The sequence below is a fragment of the Pistacia vera genome, unplaced genomic scaffold, assembly GCF_008641045.1.
Source record: "Pistacia vera cultivar Batoury unplaced genomic scaffold, PisVer_v2 Contig1055, whole genome shotgun sequence".
Lineage (NCBI taxonomy): Eukaryota > Viridiplantae > Streptophyta > Magnoliopsida > Sapindales > Anacardiaceae > Pistacia > Pistacia vera.
The window spans coordinates 405,170-425,352 of record NW_022195088.1 but is presented as its reverse complement, the minus strand read 5'-3'; the positions used below and the strand labels follow the sequence as shown (position 1 = coordinate 425,352).

Below are 20,183 nucleotides of genomic sequence, written 5' to 3'. Positions count from 1 at the left end.
GAAAATTAATGCTGGTATTGAATAACTAACACACGTTCTCTTTCGCTTATCCAAATGGGGTTATATCGATTCACAAGCACACAATAAAAATTAATGAGTAGGTTCTATTCTAATTCACACTTAACCGGCAGTACAGCGCAGGGGAAGGCCTGAGTTAAACAAATAACTAACAAGAATGGGGCGACTGGAGTAGAGCAAGCACCACCCTCCAATGCCTCTCACTAATATCATCAGCCTAATGACATTGACAATACAACTTTACAATTATGCCACCAACAAGTGGTGTTTTTTTTACAAATAAATTTTGAACCAACAAAAAACCAATTGCCAATTATCCAAACAGCCCTTCAAACACAAAACCAATAAAATTACAACCATTTCTTCATTTCAGCATCCCCTCCCCAAATATATAAATAGATATATATTATATATATAAGACTGGAGGGACACACACCGTGATGCATGGTTTGAATGAAAGACTTTCACATTATTGTGCAATTGCACTTGGATTCCAGCTTTGGAGGCTTCATACAATCCACCTTATTAGGAAGCCCAACATTGCGAATCATAGATTCATCCGCATTCTCATCGTTTTCAGTCTCACTTGAGGGGGGTTTTGTGTTTGTTTCTACCCGCCTCTGCCTTGCTTTTTGGGATTTTGAAGTGTGTTTACCAACAGTCCTGCCTCGTTGGTTCTTTCTATCAGAACTAGATTTTCCCAATATTGTTACTGTTGGCCTGGAACCTTCCACTGGCACTGAACTTTCCTTCTCCATTGCTATGGTTACAGCCTCATAGGCCATATCATGGACTATGGAGCTGCAGAAAAGTATTGCATCTGTTGCTTCTTCTAGTGTCAGGCTTCTTGCCTTACTTCCTCCCCGAGACTCTACCAGAACAGTTGAATCCTCTGTCAAACATGCAGGGAAACTTATCAAAACCGAGCTAACTTACTACACCTATCTCAAAACAAAGTTTTATCAGATAAAATATGCTGTGAGTGTAGATAAACTGTATCATGTTGTAAAAACTAATCATTGTAAACAAAATGAGAATGTTTTTAACCCAGCAACCATATAAGATGAGAGATGTGGATTTAATTAGATCAGCTACAGTTCAAGATCGTGGTTGGGTCATCTTCACATATGATACAGTGTTCACTGTTCAAATAAAGTATGTTTAAAACTATGAAAAAAAAAAAAAAGAAAAAAGAATAGAAACATTTCAAAAAATTATTTAACTAAACCAGCAGCATAACTATAGGAATGAAGGTGCCTGAATAAGTTGCACAGCTTTCATGTGCGATATAAATGCAAATTAGTGGACATGATTAATGGAGATTGGAGCATGACAAGGAAGATTTCCATCAAGAACAAAGATGGCAAATCATTTAGCAAATCAATCTCGCAGAAGAAAAGTATCTGCTCACGAAAATATGGAGGATGGAAAGAAGATAATCGTAAAGAAAGACTGGCAGAGAACCATAAAATCCCCTTTAAAAATCTAAGTAAATTACAGCAAATGAGTAGTTTTAGTGGCAATATTAAGCCTGAGGCATAGTTGCTGTAAGAAATTAAGAATACATAAAAAGCGAAGTCAAAAGGAAAAATCTACTAAAGTCCAACGGGAAACAAGGAAAAAGCTAGAAGATAATGGAAATTAGCAACATTGTATAATATATTAAACCAATATCGGATACTTAAACAGTGTCTACAGTTCAACAAAGAGATTAATATTGCCATGTCATAATTTTTTTTAAATGAATGAAAAGTGGATACGGGTCATTAAAAATGCATAAAATTTATATTGAAGGGAGGAGATTGAGTTAATCTAGAAAGATTATTAGAGGAAAAAACAGTAAGACAAACACACCTAAAATGCCATGTGCATTATCTGAGGGGCTGGGCTCTGGAACAGCTGATATATCATTATCTGAAGGTGGATGAACAGAAGGTTCCTGAAATTCATTCATGATGCTTATTGACCTGGGAGAGACAACTCCGCTCTGTGAACTATGGGAACTTCGAAATTTTTTCTCAATTTCTATTTCTGTTATTGTAGTCAAGGAGATTTGAGCAGAAGCTTCTGCTATATCCACTGCATCATGGCCAGAATTCAGCATGGTATGTTCTTCCTCATCAGAAGACTCTGGAGTACTAACTGATGCTTCTACATCAGAGACACTCCTCGTATGATTTGGAATGTCTTCTCCATTTTCATATGATACATGTTCTCCATAATTTCGAAAGGATGCTACTGAATTTTGCTCAGACTGAATGCTAGCCATATGGCTTGACAATTCTGAGGTAGAAGCATCCATTGTTCGACTACTTTCATTACGTCCCAAATTACCTTCCTCGGGAACTGAAGTATTAGCGACACGTGCTTCTTTATTTTCTGAAGTTAGCAGTTCAGATTGAGAAGTGACAGGTGACCCTTCTACATCTTCGTATTTCATATCGCTCACTGAAACCTCTTTCGTGCTTCTTGGAAGACCAAAAGCCTGATAAGTATGGTTTGAACTCCCAGATAAAGATGACCCAATGCTTTGAGGTTTTGTATTTACATCATATCTGTGATTCTCCATGTCAGATTTCCTGCCACTCAACTGCCGTTGTACACGAAACTCTGTTTGTCTTGATGAGCTGAAATCGACTGAGGATGATGCAGATGCACTTCCATGTCCTATGGAACTTCTAAAACTGTTTGCACTTCCATGTCCTATGGAACTTCTAAAACTGTTTGCACTTCCATGTCCTACGGAACTTCTAAAACTGTTTGCACTATCCCTTGTGTAAGACAGATCTTCATAAGGTATGGTAGAGGCAGTGAAAGTCCTGCCTTGAACAACAGGCCCCTTGCTACTACTTGACCTCTTCAGCAGTAAGGAAATGCCAGCACCTTCCGAAAAGTCAACCTTCCTATCTAAATAGTCTCTTGAGAGCTGCAACTGCTGACCTCCATTGTCCTCACCAGGTAGATCATGGCCAACGGTAGGTAGGTCAATCTCTTGCAGGTAATTAAGCTTTTGTTCACCTCCCTCCACAGGAGACCTTGCAAGAGAATTTTCTCGTGAGTATTTCTGGCTTTGCTCAGAACAGGAAGTCTGGCTTTGCTCAGCATTCTCTCCATGCTCAGAAACCTTTGGTTCAACCAAATCAAAAACTTGTGATGACAGTTCAGGTACAGCAAATGGAGGCTTTAATTCCTCAGACGATTTATTCTCATCAGATATATTCTTAGACAACTCCGAGAAATTCTTAGCACCTAATATAGTTGGCTCATGGTTGCTGACAGCCACAAGATCACTTTGCTTTCTGCAATCTGGACAAAGATAAATGTCTCCTTCCACTGGTTCAGTGACACAATATCTTAGACCGCATGTTGAACAAAGTCTTATATCATCGAAACTACCAACTTCAGAAGAATCAATCCTGACAAACAAATCGTTAGTAGTTGGATTTGTTTCCATATCACTACCACGGTAGCTGAACTCCTCAAAGGCATCAGGATCACCTTTAATAGCAGGGTCCCTATCCAAGCCACCAAGCTGAACGTTAGATGACTTATCATGTCTTTCACGCTCAACTTCTTCACCTAATGCATCCACCTTATCAAAGGCAAAGATTTCTTCTTGAACTTCAGGATACGGTACTTTCACATAATCACTAGTCATATCATCCTGGTGGCGATCACTCCCTTCATTATCATGTGCAACAGCTGTACCTTGATCAGAGCTCACATTACTGCTGGTTGTGACAGAGGAATTCCGAGATATCAATGAGCGATGAGCAGAATTGCCTTTTCCAACATAAAAAGTGCTACTGGGGACACTAGACAAGAGTGGTCTGAACATATTCTGGGGGCTCTTTCGATGATCCTACACAAAATCATTGATTATGATGTTCTCCAGAAGATGTAGACAAGTACATGCATGAAACATTTGTAGTTCAGTGCAATTACAAACATTGAGTAAAAGACATATGATAAGATGCTCCATGGAAGCTGTTAAAAGATATGTGAGAAGTCAAACACATAGCCCATATGAAATAAAAAATAAAATACCATTTGACGAAGAGCGGAATCAAAGGATCTTTTTGGAGCAGAACTTGCAGACAACATTTTAGGGGATTTCTTAGAAAAGGCTGGAGCTCTGTTATTTGAAAAAGAGCCAACTCTCCTTGAAACAGAGCTGTCTGAGATACCCATAGGAACAGATTGTAGAGAGTCAATATCATCGTCACCAGATGATGCCACTGAACCTTTACTGTGAGAGCTAAATCGGTCCCGATCATGACTATAGGATGAACTGGCACTTCTAGAAGCAGTTGGAGACATTGATTGCCTGCCAAATTTTGAAGCGGAATCCCTACCATTTCTGGATGCCGGTGATGAACCTCTCACGTATGAAGCAGGTCGATCAGCTAAGGAAGTACGGAGATTGGGTGGTGCTTCAAGGGAAAATCCAGGAAGATTTGACTGCCACGCCCTTATTTTTGGAGAAGCAGAGTTCCCTCGGCTTGTCCTTATCGGGGAAGTTCCCCTCACCCCAGATGAAGCAACGGTACCTCTGGACCCTGTACTCACCCTCCGTGGAGTTGGAGTAGAAGACCTAGGAGCAGGTGTTGAGGGTTTACTTGGGGGAGGAGAAGGTCTCCGTGTGGGAGTAGCAGGTCGCTGGGCAGGAGTTGGACTGGAATGAGGCGCTGAAGATGGCCTCCCTCTTGTTGCCTGGAACGAATTATTGCCAGAACGAGGTGATGGGCTTAAGCGATTCGGACTTGCACTGCCTCTACTGCTTCTGTAACTCTTCTCCATCTGCATACAGGTGCACATTTAATGTAAAAAATTCAAACTCAAGATATATTAAGTTCTTTTCATATAAAACTAGTATATACCAAGTATTTACTACACTTTTTGGGAAAGTAGAAGCAATTAATAATATTCCATATGAAAAAATCGATGACCTACAGTGGATGATCTTGATATGGAAATAGGTTGACTCCGTGGTCTCCCCCTCCGTGCAACATTAACTGGTGCTGGCTCATCATCCAAGGAAGGAAAAAGAGGGGTGTCGGGAGGCGTCAACAACCTACAAAATCAATAAATGTTAGGCCTTCCACACAACCAAAAATAGAAAAGCATTATAAGACAGTAGCATGAAGCGGGAGATAAACTGCAGTGCAAGTAATGAAATGACAAACATTCACTAAGATTGGTGAAATAACAGGCTATTGCTGGCAAGCCATAGATACCTAGCTCCTAGACGGAATGCCTTAATCATCAGCCATATATATTACTCAATTACACGTGTAATATGGACAACTTTGCCTTAGCAACAAATTTTGTTGAATCCACTATTCACTAGAGAACAACTTATAGTTTGTTGAGTGTCAGAGAATTAGAGAATCAACAATGAAAGTTCAGAGTATTAGTGACATGAAAAAGTAAGATGACCCACCAATCATAATCATTCTTCTCCCCTTCTGCATTAAGCAGTTCACTACTCTCTCCTCGGCCTGGAATTGCGATTCCAAGCTTGAAATCTGAAAAGTGTCTCAATTTTGTAGCTGTAAATAACAATCCAAAATCAACAAGAATGAGTCAGCACTGTCAGGACAAAGGAAACGGACAAACAAAATTCCACAACTCATATCACCCAAACCTAAAAATACAGAAGTCAGTTTAGAAAATTACAAAACGTGTCTTCAAAGTCTTCTGTAGACTGAAGCAAAAAACTCTCCTTTTCTTTGGTCTGCATTTCGTTGAACAAAGCAAGATCGTCATCTTTCTCTTTGAAAAGCAACCCACTCTCAAAACTTCGCCCACGCTTGTGATTCTCCCCTCTCAGCTCCCTCCCAGGAGAACACTTCAATGCCGGAGAAGGAGGCATCTCCACCAGCCAAATTAGTTCCAAAATCACAACTCCAACCTCTCCTTACAATCCAACATGAAGCAGCACTTGTGCCAAATCCAATAGCCCACATTCACATACAGATATAGCGCACAGAGGAAACAATTTAAGTCCTTCTGTACCAAGAAAACAGCAACTTGAACACAAATTACCGCTTCCACAAGTTCAAGGAACTAATTTAATTCCAATTTTACCAACCAAATCCTACACATAACACTCAACTGTCAATACCAGAGCGTTGAAAATGATCAACAGAATCTAATTACAGGAATTAACAAAATAACTTAAACAAATTCAAATTCGAAACGCACAGACTCAGTTTCCTATCCATACAACACCTAAATTGATCACCTAAATCATGAAACCCTAGACTTTGTCACACATAAGATTCCAGAGGTTACAGTTACTAAAAAACGATACCCTAATTTGACTAAAATCCAACTTCTTTAACCTCCAGTTAAGCTTAAACTAAATTCGCCATTTATAGTGCTAAAACCCAAACTTAAGCTTCACTTACCGTAAATTGAAGTAAAAAAAATATCTTCAACAGAACACTGAATGCTTGTTGAGAAGTCGACTAAGATCTCAAATTTGAAGCGCCAAAAAATGCTTAACTTAAATGGCAATTACAGTCGCCATGAATGCCGTACCAAACACTTGGATCTAACGCATTTAATGCTTTGTCAAGCGCACAGATCGAGAACTCTATAGATCGATCGGTTCCAAACTTTCAATGGAAACTCAGCATTTCCCTCTGCTTCCACAGAATTAACTTCTTCTTCTTGTTCTCGTCTTCGTTGTTTCTCAGATTTGCTTCTTACCTCCGTAGCAAGCTTTCGTTTCTTCCTTTGCTCTCTCGGCTTCTTCTCTCTGCTGTGTGTGATTTTCTTTTTTTCTTTTTTGCTTTTTGTTTTGTTTATTTTATTTTATTTTCTTTTTCTTTATCATTTTCAGCTGTCTTAAATTTTTTTATTTATCTTTAAAAAAAAAAATTATTTATTTCTTAAGGAAATCTAATTGGGAGTATGATAAAAATACGGACAGAATAATATTGGATCTCCCAATTAAATAAGAGAAATAAATGCTTTTATTCCACAATAATAATCGATAAAGTAATTATTAAATTTTTAACAACTTTATACTATATTATTTAATACGACAAACATTTAATTTGCACATTATTTGGGCAGACCATCATTATTCTTTCCTTTTAAAAGAATAATCCAACTGATGTATTTACCCGTTGGCATTGGCATGGCTTATGAAACAGTGAATTATAATAATTTGCACTTTAATTTTTCTGGAGAAAAGACAATATATAATAGCAAAGTAATATTTATATATATGTATATTAAAAATGTTTAGAATGATGTCGTTTTAATTGGTGGGTGCCTGCCTGGGTGGTGGAGAAAACTTAAAAGGCTAGATTCTAATAATGAATTAAAATATTATTTGTATATAAAATCATTATCATTTGGCACTATCTGTAACCTTACTTTAGGTGGTTTGGCGGTACTATGAAACTTGATTGTGACTAGTTAATTTGTGGGTTTTTAGGGTTGTTGTCATCATTTTGGAATTTGGATAAAAATTAAAGATCAATCTCACTCTGAAATTGACTTCGTATCTCTTATTTATTATTATTATTATTTTTTGCATTAACTTTTCATTACTGTAAAACACTCTCAATCTTCTTAGAACTAGTCATTTAAATAAAACATGATAAATGCTTTTTAATTAAATTTAAATGATTTATTTAAAAAATAAAAAATTATTTATGAGGAAGCTACTACTTTAGCGTGATCCGGGTAAGTTTGGACCTCTCTTTTCAACTTTTACTTTTCGGGATTACACGTGAGGCCCGTGGGCTTGTGATATCTATTAATGATGACGAAGTGACGGGAGTAAGCTGGGAAGTGAATGTTAAGCTCAAGTGTCTCTTCCGTGACACGTGTCGTTTGTCTGAACGGTTCGCTCCGCAGTCGAATCGTACTTTGGTTCTACATCCAATGGCAGATAAGCCGCATTAACTCTTTTACTTCTATTAAGATGAGCTGTGTAATTGTCTCCTAAAAGCCAAAGGTAAATATCAACCGCTGACTATACTTTTACTTTTGTATCAAAAGTCAAAGTTAAAACTACGTCGTTTAAACAACGCTTCTCGGAGGCAGTATTCTTCAATACGACGACGTTTAGTTTAGTTTAGTTTAGTTTCATTCATTACTTTCATTTCCTACAGGAATTAGGAAATACAAACCCTGCAGCGGCGGATGTTGTTGGCGTGATCATCAGATGTGGGCGGCTCTACGATATCGTTCTCTCAATCTGCCGAAATCGTCGGCTTCATGGAATGAGAGCTTCTCTTTTATGTCCACTTTCGTGAGAACTAACGAAGGGTTATTGAATTTGCAAGATGTGGAGAAGGTTCTGACTGATGTGAGAGCAGACGACGTTAAGGTGATACCGGTCGGAAAACAATGTGATTGGACGGATTTCATGGTGGTTGCCACTGGTAGGTCTACGTGGCACGTCAAGAACATCGCTCAAGCTCTTATTTACAAGGCAGGTTCGTTTGTTCCCTCACTCTTTAGTTTAAACCCTAGTACTGTACTATGTTTGCTTGAAAGCAAAATAACGTTTTTATTTCAATTTATGTTTCAATTACTTAATGTTGTATTTATATATTTGTTTATAATTTTTTAGTTATAAATGAGACCTGAAAATATAATAATCTGTTTGGTTGTTTGGGAAATTCAGGGAAAAAAAAAATTTTAATTTTGTTTTTAATGTAACAATTTGGTGTTACTTTATCTAAAATGAGCTATTAATTAGCTTTCAGCATGTTCATTGTTGAGGCTCAGTGCAGTATTGTTCTTCTTCGTTTAATTTAATGTGAGAAATGCTTTTTTTTTTTCAGAAATTAATTGTTGGGAAGAGTGCAACTTATTGGTTATATTTTTTATTTTTTCCCTATGACATTGCTCATTTGCTGTTTATTTCTGAATATTGTGATATACTGATATTTTTAGTTGCATGGACAGGCTAAGCAAAAGCAGAAAGAAATAGGAGCTCGGCGGTTAATGCTACCTAGTGTCCAAGGGCAAGAGACGGGAAAATGGGTTGTCATTGATTCTGGTTTGTGCTGATTCTCGGCTCACTAAATTATAATATAGCTGCTTCGAAGTGATTTGCCCTGTGACTTTGTATATCCTTATGATACCATAAGTTAAAATTGATAAGCAGATCTAAATTTTAATTTATTGTGTGGAAATAATGATTTGACCAAGTTTATTCGCAAGCCATATTAGAAGGAAAGCATCTCCTCGTAGAAATATACTGCATCTTATTTATTATGAGTATTGTACCTTACCTAGAAGCACAAAGTGACTCTGTTTTATGCAATATTTGTTGATTATCATTAATATCAAATGGTCATGGTACTGATATGCCTTTGTATACCAAATTTACATTGTTGGCTGGTATCCTTGTTTGTTAGGAAAAGTGATTGTTCATGCGCTTGATGAGAAGGCCAGAGCTTATTACAATTTGGAAAATCTTTGGACTATGGAGACATCTAGAGCAGAACCTGTTCAGGTAAGTAGAGATTTACCATGGATCATTTCCGTTTATAGTTTGTTTTTCTAGAACTGGTCAGACTGTAGCGTGCGGGTCCATAAAATGTATAAATTTAACATACCGATTTCTTTTTTGCATGCTTCCAGTGGGGAACTCATGAAGGAGCTCATACCAAGCTCCAATTTACCATTAATTTCTTGTTTGATCTTGGTAGGCTGACTTATGATGAATATTAGATACTAGATTGCATTTGTATGATATTCCTTTGATCTAAGCTGTCAAGGCAAGATTCCGTTTTGGGTTTTCCCCAGTGACTTCCAAATCATTCTAGTGGTGTACCAAGTGAGGGGGGAAGGGAGAGATGCTAGCTCCGTATTAGTGTCTCTCATTAGTCCAATGGCAATGAAATATTTTCTAATGATTGGAGAGAGGGAGAGGGAGAGGAGAATGATCATTATGGGGAATACTTTCTGCTGCCAACATAACGAATAGGGATATCTCCTTTCTGGAATAGTTTCGAAGTTCTTCATAACTTATCAAAGGGTTATAATTACTGATTAGAATTCAAATGCTACTTTTTTTCTCTAGTTAAAGTTGGTTTTGTTGGCCATAAATTGACTTGCTGCAAATTGCTTGTGACATTCAGTTTCTTAAACGAAGACTCTAATCTTTTGATTGTTCTGTCAGGATTTGGAAAAAGCTTTTGTGAAGGTTCGTCCTAAAAATAATTCGAAAAAACCAGCGCAGATGCAGAGAAGTGTTTAGTTTGGTGATAGGCTTTTGAGTTTTGCAATTATAATTTTCTAAATCATCAAGCTTTTTGCTGTTTTACATCAATGTAAACAACAGATTGTCATCTGATCGGTATTCAGTAGCCTTTTTGAGGAGTTTGTATCACATATTTGTGACTTTTTATTACCCATTTTCTGCTATATATGGTAAATCGCCGAATCTCTGTCTCAATTGAAAACGATGACATCTTCTTATAAGTTCATATATATTTTTATATATAGATCAATGTTTTAAAACCCGGTCCGGCCTGACCGGTTCAATTGGGACTCGAAAGCTTTAATGGGCCGGGTTTATATTTTTCTTATTCACCCAAAACCCTAGGATTTGGGGGGATGATCGGCGAACAATTGATGATTGGGATGTTAGGGCTTTTGAAGAGAAAGTGTCGGTGAATGCAATGATGATGATGGAGTTGATTTCCGGTGAGTAAATCGAACGAAACTGGCAGCAATAACAACTGGTTTTTGCCGACGATTGGCGAGGTTAACAAGGGTGGGGTAGGGTGGGTTTTGGTTGGGAGGAAGAGGGGAGTAATTTCTGGGTGATAAGGAGGGTTGTCGACGTTGGCGCTCATCCCCTAGAATGTCGATGCCAGCATCAGTGAGATCTGGCTGAAATCAAATCTATTTCGGCCAGATCTTACGTATATTTTAAGAGGAATGGGCTCAAAGGACGATTAGGGTTGCATCTGGGGCGTCGTCGCCGCCAATCAATCGTCAGTTGATTTGTATTTGGGGTGTGTTTGCTAAATTTTAAACTTATAGAGACTTAACGAATTTTTAGAAGTGTATTTGCTGAATTTTAAAAGTTTTTGTTAACCGGTTTGTCTGTTAAACCGGTCAACCTGGAACCTGGCAACTTTGCTGGGTTTCACTTGGATTTTAAAACATTGATATAGATTTGATGTTGTGCAATCCACACAGATTTTTTATTTATTTAAAATAACCAATTGCTTTTGGTAAAAAGGTCAACATGATTTAGTTTAACCACTCGTTGGATTGCTATAAAAATGAATGATATTCTTTTTCTCTGTTATAACAATGGACGAAATCATTATCACTTTCGAACCGTAAGTCTTTTTCGTGTTTGTAAATGGACAAAAATTCACCATGCGACCTTTTATTTAGAAATCCCCTTAAAATTATTCATCTTTTTAATCAAAGTTAGATTTTAGTCTCTGATTAGTAATAAAAACGTTTTCAATTTCAGAATACAAAGCCGGGTCAAAGAAGTAGAGGGCTGCCGACAAGCTATTCATGAATCCCTCAAGTCATGATGGCTTCAATCCTTAAATAAACCCAAACCTTGAAAGAATAGTATTGTTGTTTCCTTTTCCTAGTGTGAATCGCTTACCTCGTCAATTTATTACGTTAAAAAGTTAGTGGTTTCGGTGGAATCGGGGCTGTGCTATATATATTTATCCAAAGTTACAGTTTGGTTACATATTCAATGGCTCTTGGAAGAAGAAGTAAATCGTTGAAGCAAAGAGCAAAACGTCGAAAGAAAGTTGGTACTTCCATAGAATCTCTTCCGAAAGAGGTGATGACTACGGTTCTTGCTCTTGTTGCCTCAAAGTCATTAACCGATCTTATTAATGCCAAGTTGAGTTGTAAATATCTTCTTCAAACATCAGACGATGATTTCATCTTTGAGAAGGCATCCATAGACATGTTTAGTATATTTCCATGGTGGAATATGACCAAACAAGTCTCCAAGTTCTTAAACCGTTGCGAAGAGAGTGGAAACCTAGAATGGTTATACATATTAGGTTTGTATGAATATTTCAGTACGTCCAAAACAGATCATGGATTGAATTGTTTGAAGAGAGCTGCTAATAAAGGACACGTTGAGTCAAGTTATGTTTATAGCATCATCCTCGTGTGTTCAGGAGGTAAGCAAAAGCAACATGGCTTAAAGCTTTTAGCTTCTTTGAAGAGTTTCAGAACAAGAGAGTTTAGGATGAAAATAAGAGAGAATTTCCGTTGGATGTGGACTCGTAATATGATAACAATCAATATTGAAGCAGAAGATTTGAGTTCCAGGGGCTGCGACTGTTTAAAAAATTGGAACGGAGGAAGATGGGAAGGAGAGGACGCTGCTGTTCCTTGTTGCGATTCATGCTTTTGTCATCGCGAAGTCATATTCTTCTCAGAATTGATTTGGAGTCATTATTATTTGTTCAAACAGTAGTAGATTATTAGTTTTTGTTGTTATCATTAGATGAGACATAATTAGGCTAACCATATTGATTCCTTAATTTGTTACTAATAGAAATTAATGAACGAATTATTAATTATAATTTAGTTACTGAGTTTCATATTCCAGCTATTATTTTTCGCATATGTATCATATAAAGTTTATACTATAATGAATAAAATAAAATCTAGAGTTATAAAATAAAATGTTGTCACAGATTGCCATTTAACAAAATCATGATAATTGTATATTTATTGTTTGTTTTATCTTTCTTAATTTAATAAAAATTAATATTTTACATAAAATGCCTAAATAATTTGATATTCATTCAAGATTTATAGACAATAATTTATAAGTATACTAATTAATTTTTCTAATGTTTTGGGATTTTAGTTGCATTTCATTGAAAAAAAATTCTTAGCTTAGTGTTGTGTGTGATTTTACCATCAAACTCGGTGAGTTACGAGGTATTAAGTCGACCCATGATCAGTCCGACTCTACTGGTTGTCCGACCCAGTATAAGCTTGTCGACATATAGCTCGACCTAGCACAAGCTAATTGCGAACAGTCCGAATGATCATTCAATCGATTCTTAGATAACTTCAAATCCCAGATATTACGGGGGAATGATCAGATTAACAGCAATCTCTGCCCAATCACAGCGTCCAATCACAAGAATATCGGAGTTACATTTCAAATCTATTGTAATTCCTTTATTTTTCGCTCTTTCCTCTATACAAACATTGTATATAAACTCCCTCAAATGATGAAACTGGGGTTAGAATTTTTCCATGGAACTCTTATTGTAAGCTCTCACAGCAAATACAAGGACAATGCATCTGGTGACCTGTTGGCAGTAGCGGATCCATAAATTTTTTTTAGGGTGGGCCAAAATAAAAACTAATTACATATTAATATTTTTGTTAGGGTGGATCAAAATCTAAAAATTATATATATTAGTATTTAAAAAAAAAAAAAAAAATTTGAGGGTGGGCCATGGGTGGACTGGATCCGCCCCTGCCTATCGATACTGTCGAGCTTGATATTAAATCGAGCAATAATCTTTGGAGCCTGAAACAAGCATTGAACATATTTATCACGTTGTTGGATTTTGGTCTTTGAGTAGTAATTAAAAACTTTCCAATTTCAGAATTCAACTCCGGGTCAAAGAAGGATTAGATGCTGCCATGCATGAATCTCACGAGTCCTGATGGCTTCAATTATTAAATAAACCCTAAAACCTAAAAGGAACCGTATTGTTATTTCCTTTTCCAAGTGTGAATCTATTACCTCGTCAATTTATCACGTTAAAAAGTTAGTGGTTCCGGTGGAACCGGTGCTGTGTTATATATTTATCCAAACTTCAGTTTGGTTCCAGGTTCATTAATGGCTGTTGGAAGAAGAAGTAAATCATTCAAGCAAAGAGCAAAAGGTCGAAAGAAAGTTGGCGCGTCCATAGAATCTCTTCCGAAAGAGGTGATTATTACGGTTCTTGCTCTTGTTGCCTCAAAGTCATTAACCGATCTTATTAATGCCAAGTTGAGTTGTAAATATCTTCTTCAAACATCAGACGATGATTTCATCTTTGAGAAGGCATCCATGGACAAGTTTGGCATATTTCCATGGTGGAATATGACCAAACAAGTCTCCAGGTTCTTAAAACGTTGCGAAGAGAGTGGAAACCCAGAATGGTTATACATATTAGGTTTGTATGAATATTTCAGTACGTCCAAAACAGATCATGGATTGAATTGTTTGAAGAGAGCTGCTGATAAAGGACACGTTGAGTCAAGTTATGTTTATAGTATCATCCTCATATGTTCAGGAGGTGAGCTAAAGCAACATGGCTTAAAGCTTCTAGGTTCTTTGAAGAGGTTCAGAACAAGAGAGTTTAGGATGAAAATAAGAGAGAATTTTCGTTGGATGTGGACTCGTAATATGATAACAATCAATATTGAAGCAGAAGATTTCAGTTCCAGGGGCTGCGACTGTTTAAAAAATTGGAACGGAGGAAGATGGGAAGGAGAAGACGCTGCTGTTCCTTGCTGCGACTCCTGCTTTTGTCATCGCGAAGTCATGTTCTTCTCAGAATTGATTTGGAGTCATTATATGTTCAAACAGTAGTAGATTATTAGTTTTTGTTGTTATTATTGGAGGAGATAGAATTAGGTTCTATGTTACTAATAGAAACTAATGAAGGACTTATTAGTTATTATGTTTAATAATTTGGTTACTGATTTTCATATTTTTAATTGATGAGTAATAAATTCCAGTTATTATTTTCCTATAGAATAAATATCACTAATATTGATATAANTGTTCAAACAGTAGTAGATTATTAGTTTTTGTTGTTATTATTGGAGGAGATAGAATTAGGTTCTATGTTACTAATAGAAACTAATGAAGTACTTATTAGTTATTATGTTTAATTTGGTTACTGATTTTCATATTTTTAATTGATGAGTAATAAATTCCAGTTATTATTTTCCTATAGAATAAATATCACTAATATTGATATAACAGTTCGTAATTGATTAATTTACATTTGATCATGTGAGACCCATTACGAATGAACCAATTATAAGTTAACAGTCGTATTTGTAAGAGAAAGTTAGTGAGTGTAATATTACTGTATCATATATAGGCAATACTACTCTTACAATTCAATCTCACAACCCCGACGTGACAGCTCACAATGTGTCTCACCTGTTCAATTGTGAACTGACCAATTACGAGTTGCTATATCGAGATTATAAGAGAAAGTTTGTAAGATTAAATTGTAAACCAACATTTATTGTTTTGCATATGGATCATATAAATTTTATACTACAATAACAAAAATAAAATAAAATCTAGAGTTATAAAATAAAATGTTGTCACATATGCCCATTTAACAAAATCCTGATAATTATATATTGTTTGTTTGTTTTATCTTTCTTAATTTAGAGGTGGATTTTAATGAGATTTTTTTGGAAATAAAAAATTAAGATTTTACATAAAAATCTCAAAATAATTTGATATTCAAGAATTTATAAGTCAGTATATAAACAATATCATTACTCTTTAATACTAATTATTTATTTATTAATTAATTAAACAAGAAGTTAATTTTGAGTTTCGGCCAAACCCAATTCCCAAATTATTTGGAAAAAAAAAAAGAAAAAATAGAGCCAGGGTGTTAGGTTGAGGATCAACTAATTTTGAATGCAATAATTACTAAAATACCGTAAAACTCCTTAATTATTCTTGAAACTACAATATTGCCACTTAAGAAGCCAACGCTCTATCAAACTTAATTGCTGCATGGTAATTATTTCAAAAACCAGACCCAAATTCAATCACTTTCCACCAAATACAGTAAACTCCCAACTCCAAGTCCCAACTACACACAAAAGTCACACGGACTTCGTTTCCATCGCCACATTATCAGTCTCCGGAGATTCCTAAGCGAGAACACAATATATATTTTCCTTGTTTTTGCTTTATAAAAGCGCCAAAACCAACACCTCAGCTTCATTTCTGGCTACTCTCTTGGCTTCGATTCTATCGCTTCGAGGAGTCTCCAAAGGTCCTCTCATGGCTGCCGTTGCTGGATCCAACATTGTTGCCTTCAAATCCGCCGCAATTTCTGCCAAATTCGCTGAGCAAAAACTTGGTCAGTTTCGCCAATGGTCTCCGGTTCAGGCTCCGTCTCGGCCTTGCGTTGGGCTTCAGTGTAGACGTGGCAGCAGCCGCTCATTCATTTCTTCTGGTACTGTGGTTCTTGTTTTACAAGTGGTGATAAGTTTTAATTTTCGGATCTAGTTGGCACTCAATTTAGCAATATTTGAGATTGATTTTAATTTGATCGAAACATGTTAATCTGGAATTTCTAATTTTGAGTTTAATTGTGTGTAATCTTGTAGTCACTGCAAGATATAGCTAATTATGATAGTTTTCAGTACGTGAGAAGTTCTTTTTGAATACATTTAACATGATTTAAGTGTTATTGTTCTTATATCTGTTTGTGGATAAGCTATTAGTGGCTTCAGAAAGGTATAATTACGAGTCCATTACTGATTTGTTGCAATGTTGATTTGATTTGGCTATAATTGTTATAGCAGGAGTAAGAGCTCAGGTTGCGACTATTGAACAAGCGAGCGGTCAAACAACTCAAAATGTAGAAGCTCCTGTAGCTGTAGTTACTGGAGCCTCTAGAGGAATTGGTAGAGCGATTGCATTGTCCTTGGGGAAAGCAGGATGTAAGGTTAGTGAATGGTTAGTTAAAGCAGGCCTATTTCATGCCTCATGCTCAGGCATTAGCAGAAATGCCTTGTTTTGTTCCCTCAATAATAAACAAAAAGTAGGATGCTTTATGATAAATCAACCACCAGGCACCAACTAACCTAGGACGGTTGGAGCTTGGCGTCTTGAGTAGAGGCGTTCATTCACTATCTTGAAGCATGTCCTGCATGATTCTTGTCAATGACTATGTTAAGAAGTTCCTAGTGAATTATGTAAATACTTTTTTCATTTACCTTATGATCCAGCGAAAAGTGAATCCATTATTTTTGGTCTTTAAACAGGTCCTGGTAAATTATGCTAGGTCATCAAAGGAAGCTGAAGAAGTTTGCAAAGAGGTGATTTATTTATTTATTTACTTTTTTTTTTTGTGTTTAAAGAAAATATAGCTGATTATTTGGCAATGATTGTGTTTGGTTCCATGTATTTTGTCTGCTTTTGTATTTCTGGAACTGTTGGGGTTTTAATTGTCAAGTTCTCATCTTTCTTGATGTTGTCATTGATATTATAAGTTCACACGTAAAATCTCTCATATGTAACTATTACTATTTTGAAGATAAAATTGGCCAAGCATTGGTATTTCACTAATTTTCTTATTCAAGGTGTTTCGCTTCCTGTACTTGTTCTTATTCTCTCAAGTTCTTCTGGCATAATGGTCTTGTCAGATTTTCCTGCTTGACTGAAATGACTGGTGACAGTTTTTGTGACAAAATTTTTGTAGATTGAGGCATTTGGTGGTCAGGCTCTTACTTTCGGTGGGGACGTTTCAAAAGAAGCTGATGTGGAATCAATGATCAAAACTGTAAGCGAATATTTTCTTTTCATGGTGAGTTTGTTTTAACGCCTATCTTCAATTATGGTATGCTCACAATTGTTGCTACTGCAGGCCACTGATGCATGGGGTACCATTGACATATTGATTAACAATGCAGGTTATTGGAAACACTTACCTTGTACCTTCTTAGTTAGAGGTTTCAATCAAGTCCTTTTAACTTATTTACTGTGGTTTCAGGAATCACTAGGGATACTTTGCTGATGAGAATGAAGAAATCACAATGGCAGGACGTTATTGATCTGAATCTCACTGGTGTATTCCTCTGTACACAGGTGTGCCTTTATAACGTCTTACTAATTATCTACTGGGTGCTTAAGTTTATTGGAACTGAGACAGTTTATCCTTTGCAGGCAGCAGCCAAAATCATGATGAAGAAGAGAAAGGTATATGGCTTGCCCCTCTTGTTTTTTATGTATTTGCTCCTCCATTAAGCTGGGATGGAACTTTGTGCTCGCAAAATGAACCAATTGAGCTATGGAATGCTGGCTTGAAGCATTTCATTTTAGGTTCAAATTCAAGAATAACAGATAAAGAAAAACTTAAATGAGTAGTTGTAGGGGATAAGTTGTGATTTTACCATAAATTTTCATCTCAGTAAATTCTGATTATGCAGGGAAGGATAATCAATATAGCATCAGTTGTTGGTCTGGTTGGCAATGTTGGCCAAGCCAATTACAGTGCCGCAAAAGCAGGAGTTATTGGCCTGACAAAGACAGTTGCAAAGGAATACGCAAGCAGAAACATTAATGTGAGTAGTGTAGAGTTCTTATTAATTTTGTTTTCTTGATCAGACACATCCCAATCATTCCAGCAGCTGATACCCATTTATGAGATTTACTGGGTTATTTTCTTCCAGGTCAATGCTGTTGCACCAGGATTCATTGCATCTGATATGACTGCCAAACTTGGGGAGGACATTGAGAAGAAGATCTTGGAGACAATCCCCTTAGGTGAGAAATGATTGTACAAGTTAGATTTTTTTTTTTCTTTAAATTTCTTGTTTATTCTTTGTATGTATACGGTCCTATATTCCTTTTATTGCAATTTACACTGTGCATTGAGTCTTTGCTGGATTTAAAGTTTTCTTGTCTTAATTATACTTTATAACCTTCATCATTCATCATGGGTGGAGGATGTCAATCTTGAAATTTATTGGAAGGCACCAATTTTGCTGGTTGTTGGAAGTATCCATGTAAAATACATTTCTGTAGTTCTTATGGCGAACCCTCTCAATTCCATTTCCTTGTTTTTACCGATTCAATCAAGATTTGTTAAGTTGAACAGAATGTTAACAAAATTAGAAAAATATGTTGAGCAAAAGAAACACAAGAGTGCTTGTAATCATGATGAATTTATTCTGCATTCAGGAAGATATGGCCAACCAGATGAAGTTGCTGGACTGGTGGAATTCTTGGCTCTCAACCCTGCTGCCGGTTACATGACTGGACAGGTATGGAATTTATTTTGTTATAATGTCTTATATACTGTAAATTGCACCTTTATTTTTAATAGTTCTTTGCATCGCCTTGTCTTGAAATTTCTCCATTCCATTCAAACTGCCTTGCCATAGCCATGCCATTGGCAAACCCTCTTTTGTCAGTTATTTTATCATCTCCCTACTTCATGCCCTTGGTTGCTCAGTTTGATACTGTTTTTGCACAGGTGCTCACCATCGATGGAGGAATGGTTATGTAGGTCAATCACACGCTGCGCCTGGTTAAGTTTCAGAGTTTGACTGCTAACTCTCAGACTACAGATCAACTGGCTATACCTGATTTGGTGTACGCTCCATTGAGGCAGTTTTGACTTAATGTTGTTGCATAATAAACAACTCAGGCAAGTTTGGAAAGAATTTTATTTAAGCATGTTACTGTAGTAGTGGTTGTGGCTTTATTTGGCGTTGTGGAAATGTAGTTTTCGGATGATTTATACTGCTATTTTATTCACTTTGGTAGAATTCCAAAAAGGCAAAAAATAATTTACGCTATCATATCATATCAAATAGTAGTAGAAAGTTGGGTTTGTGTAAGTCGTTTGCATCTCATAAGGTAAATGACAAGCTCACTTGTTCATTTGTTTAGGAATATGGATGAATGTATGTTTTCTTATTTTCTTCAAGAAAAACACTATGCTTACTCACCACTTGTACTAACTGTTATACAACCTTTGTTAAAATTTTACATGGTACCTGTACTATGTATATAGTACCAGTACTATGCGTTATATTTACAAAGGATAGTAAGATGGTTAGTAAGATGGTGAGTAAGTATAGTATGGTTCTTTCTCCAATGGAGACGGAGAAATCTTTTGTGTGTTTGAAGGTAAGATAGTAGTTCTGGCTGAGTTATCATTTTAATAAATTGAAATAATTTGTGGACTAATTGATGGTTGTGAAAGAATTTAGCATATTACAACTGGAAAATGACACATCACATGTCTATACTCAGATATCTTTTAAAACTCCTTAATTATTCTTGAAACTACAATATTGCCACTTAAGAAGCCAACGCTCTATCAAACTTAATTGCTGCATGGTAATTATTTCAAAAACCAGACCCAAATTCAATCACTTTCCACCAAATACAGTAA

The 20,183-nt window shown here is 36.3% G+C and overlaps 4 protein-coding genes across 9 annotated transcripts; 3 read left to right on the top strand and 1 right to left on the bottom strand.

Moving 5' to 3' along the window:
- Positions 1-210: 210 nt before the first annotated feature.
- On the bottom strand, positions 211-6,810 carry LOC116128430 (serine/arginine repetitive matrix protein 2-like). Of its 5 annotated transcripts, none has more exons than XM_031414178.1 (8): positions 6,432-6,810; positions 5,698-6,118; positions 5,462-5,570; positions 4,972-5,092; positions 4,066-4,818; positions 2,719-3,880; positions 1,873-2,682; positions 211-910 (listed from the first exon to the last, which is right to left on the bottom strand). In XM_031414178.1, exons 2-8 carry the CDS (start codon positions 5,891-5,893, stop codon positions 483-485), a joined length of 3,579 nt encoding a protein of 1,192 aa, XP_031270038.1. In that variant the 5' UTR covers positions 5,894-6,118; positions 6,432-6,810; the 3' UTR covers positions 211-482. The 5 variants fall into 5 exon arrangements, with proteins under 5 accessions (XP_031270038.1, XP_031270034.1, XP_031270027.1 ...); XM_031414174.1 differs by having other exon boundaries at positions 1,873-2,718; positions 2,755-3,880; XM_031414167.1 differs by having other exon boundaries at positions 1,873-2,738; positions 2,775-3,880.
- Positions 6,811-8,148: 1,338 nt separating this feature from the next.
- LOC116128572 (protein Iojap-related, mitochondrial-like) lies at positions 8,149-10,502 on the top strand. Its single transcript, XM_031414315.1, has 4 exons — positions 8,149-8,476; positions 8,956-9,049; positions 9,411-9,508; positions 10,178-10,502. Exons 1-4 carry the CDS (start codon positions 8,207-8,209, stop codon positions 10,253-10,255), a joined length of 540 nt encoding a protein of 179 aa, XP_031270175.1. The 5' UTR covers positions 8,149-8,206; the 3' UTR covers positions 10,256-10,502.
- Positions 10,503-13,766: 3,264 nt separating this feature from the next.
- Positions 13,767-14,676, top strand: LOC116128222 (putative F-box protein At1g67623). Its single transcript, XM_031413921.1, has one exon. It carries the CDS (start codon positions 13,865-13,867, stop codon positions 14,600-14,602), a length of 738 nt encoding a protein of 245 aa, XP_031269781.1. The 5' UTR covers positions 13,767-13,864; the 3' UTR covers positions 14,603-14,676.
- A 1,174-nt stretch (positions 14,677-15,850) lies between these two features.
- Positions 15,851-19,678, top strand: LOC116128344 (3-oxoacyl-[acyl-carrier-protein] reductase 4-like). Of its 2 annotated transcripts, none has more exons than XM_031414060.1 (11): positions 15,851-16,229; positions 16,579-16,724; positions 17,044-17,097; positions 17,481-17,561; positions 17,646-17,691; positions 17,772-17,866; positions 17,945-17,977; positions 18,208-18,342; positions 18,451-18,544; positions 18,962-19,044; positions 19,257-19,678. In XM_031414060.1, exons 1-11 carry the CDS (start codon positions 16,055-16,057, stop codon positions 19,287-19,289), a joined length of 975 nt encoding a protein of 324 aa, XP_031269920.1. In that variant the 5' UTR covers positions 15,851-16,054; the 3' UTR covers positions 19,290-19,678. The 2 variants fall into 2 exon arrangements, with proteins under 2 accessions (XP_031269920.1, XP_031269923.1); XM_031414063.1 differs by having other exon boundaries at positions 16,055-16,229; positions 16,582-16,724.
- The last annotated feature ends 505 nt before the right edge of the window (positions 19,679-20,183 follow it).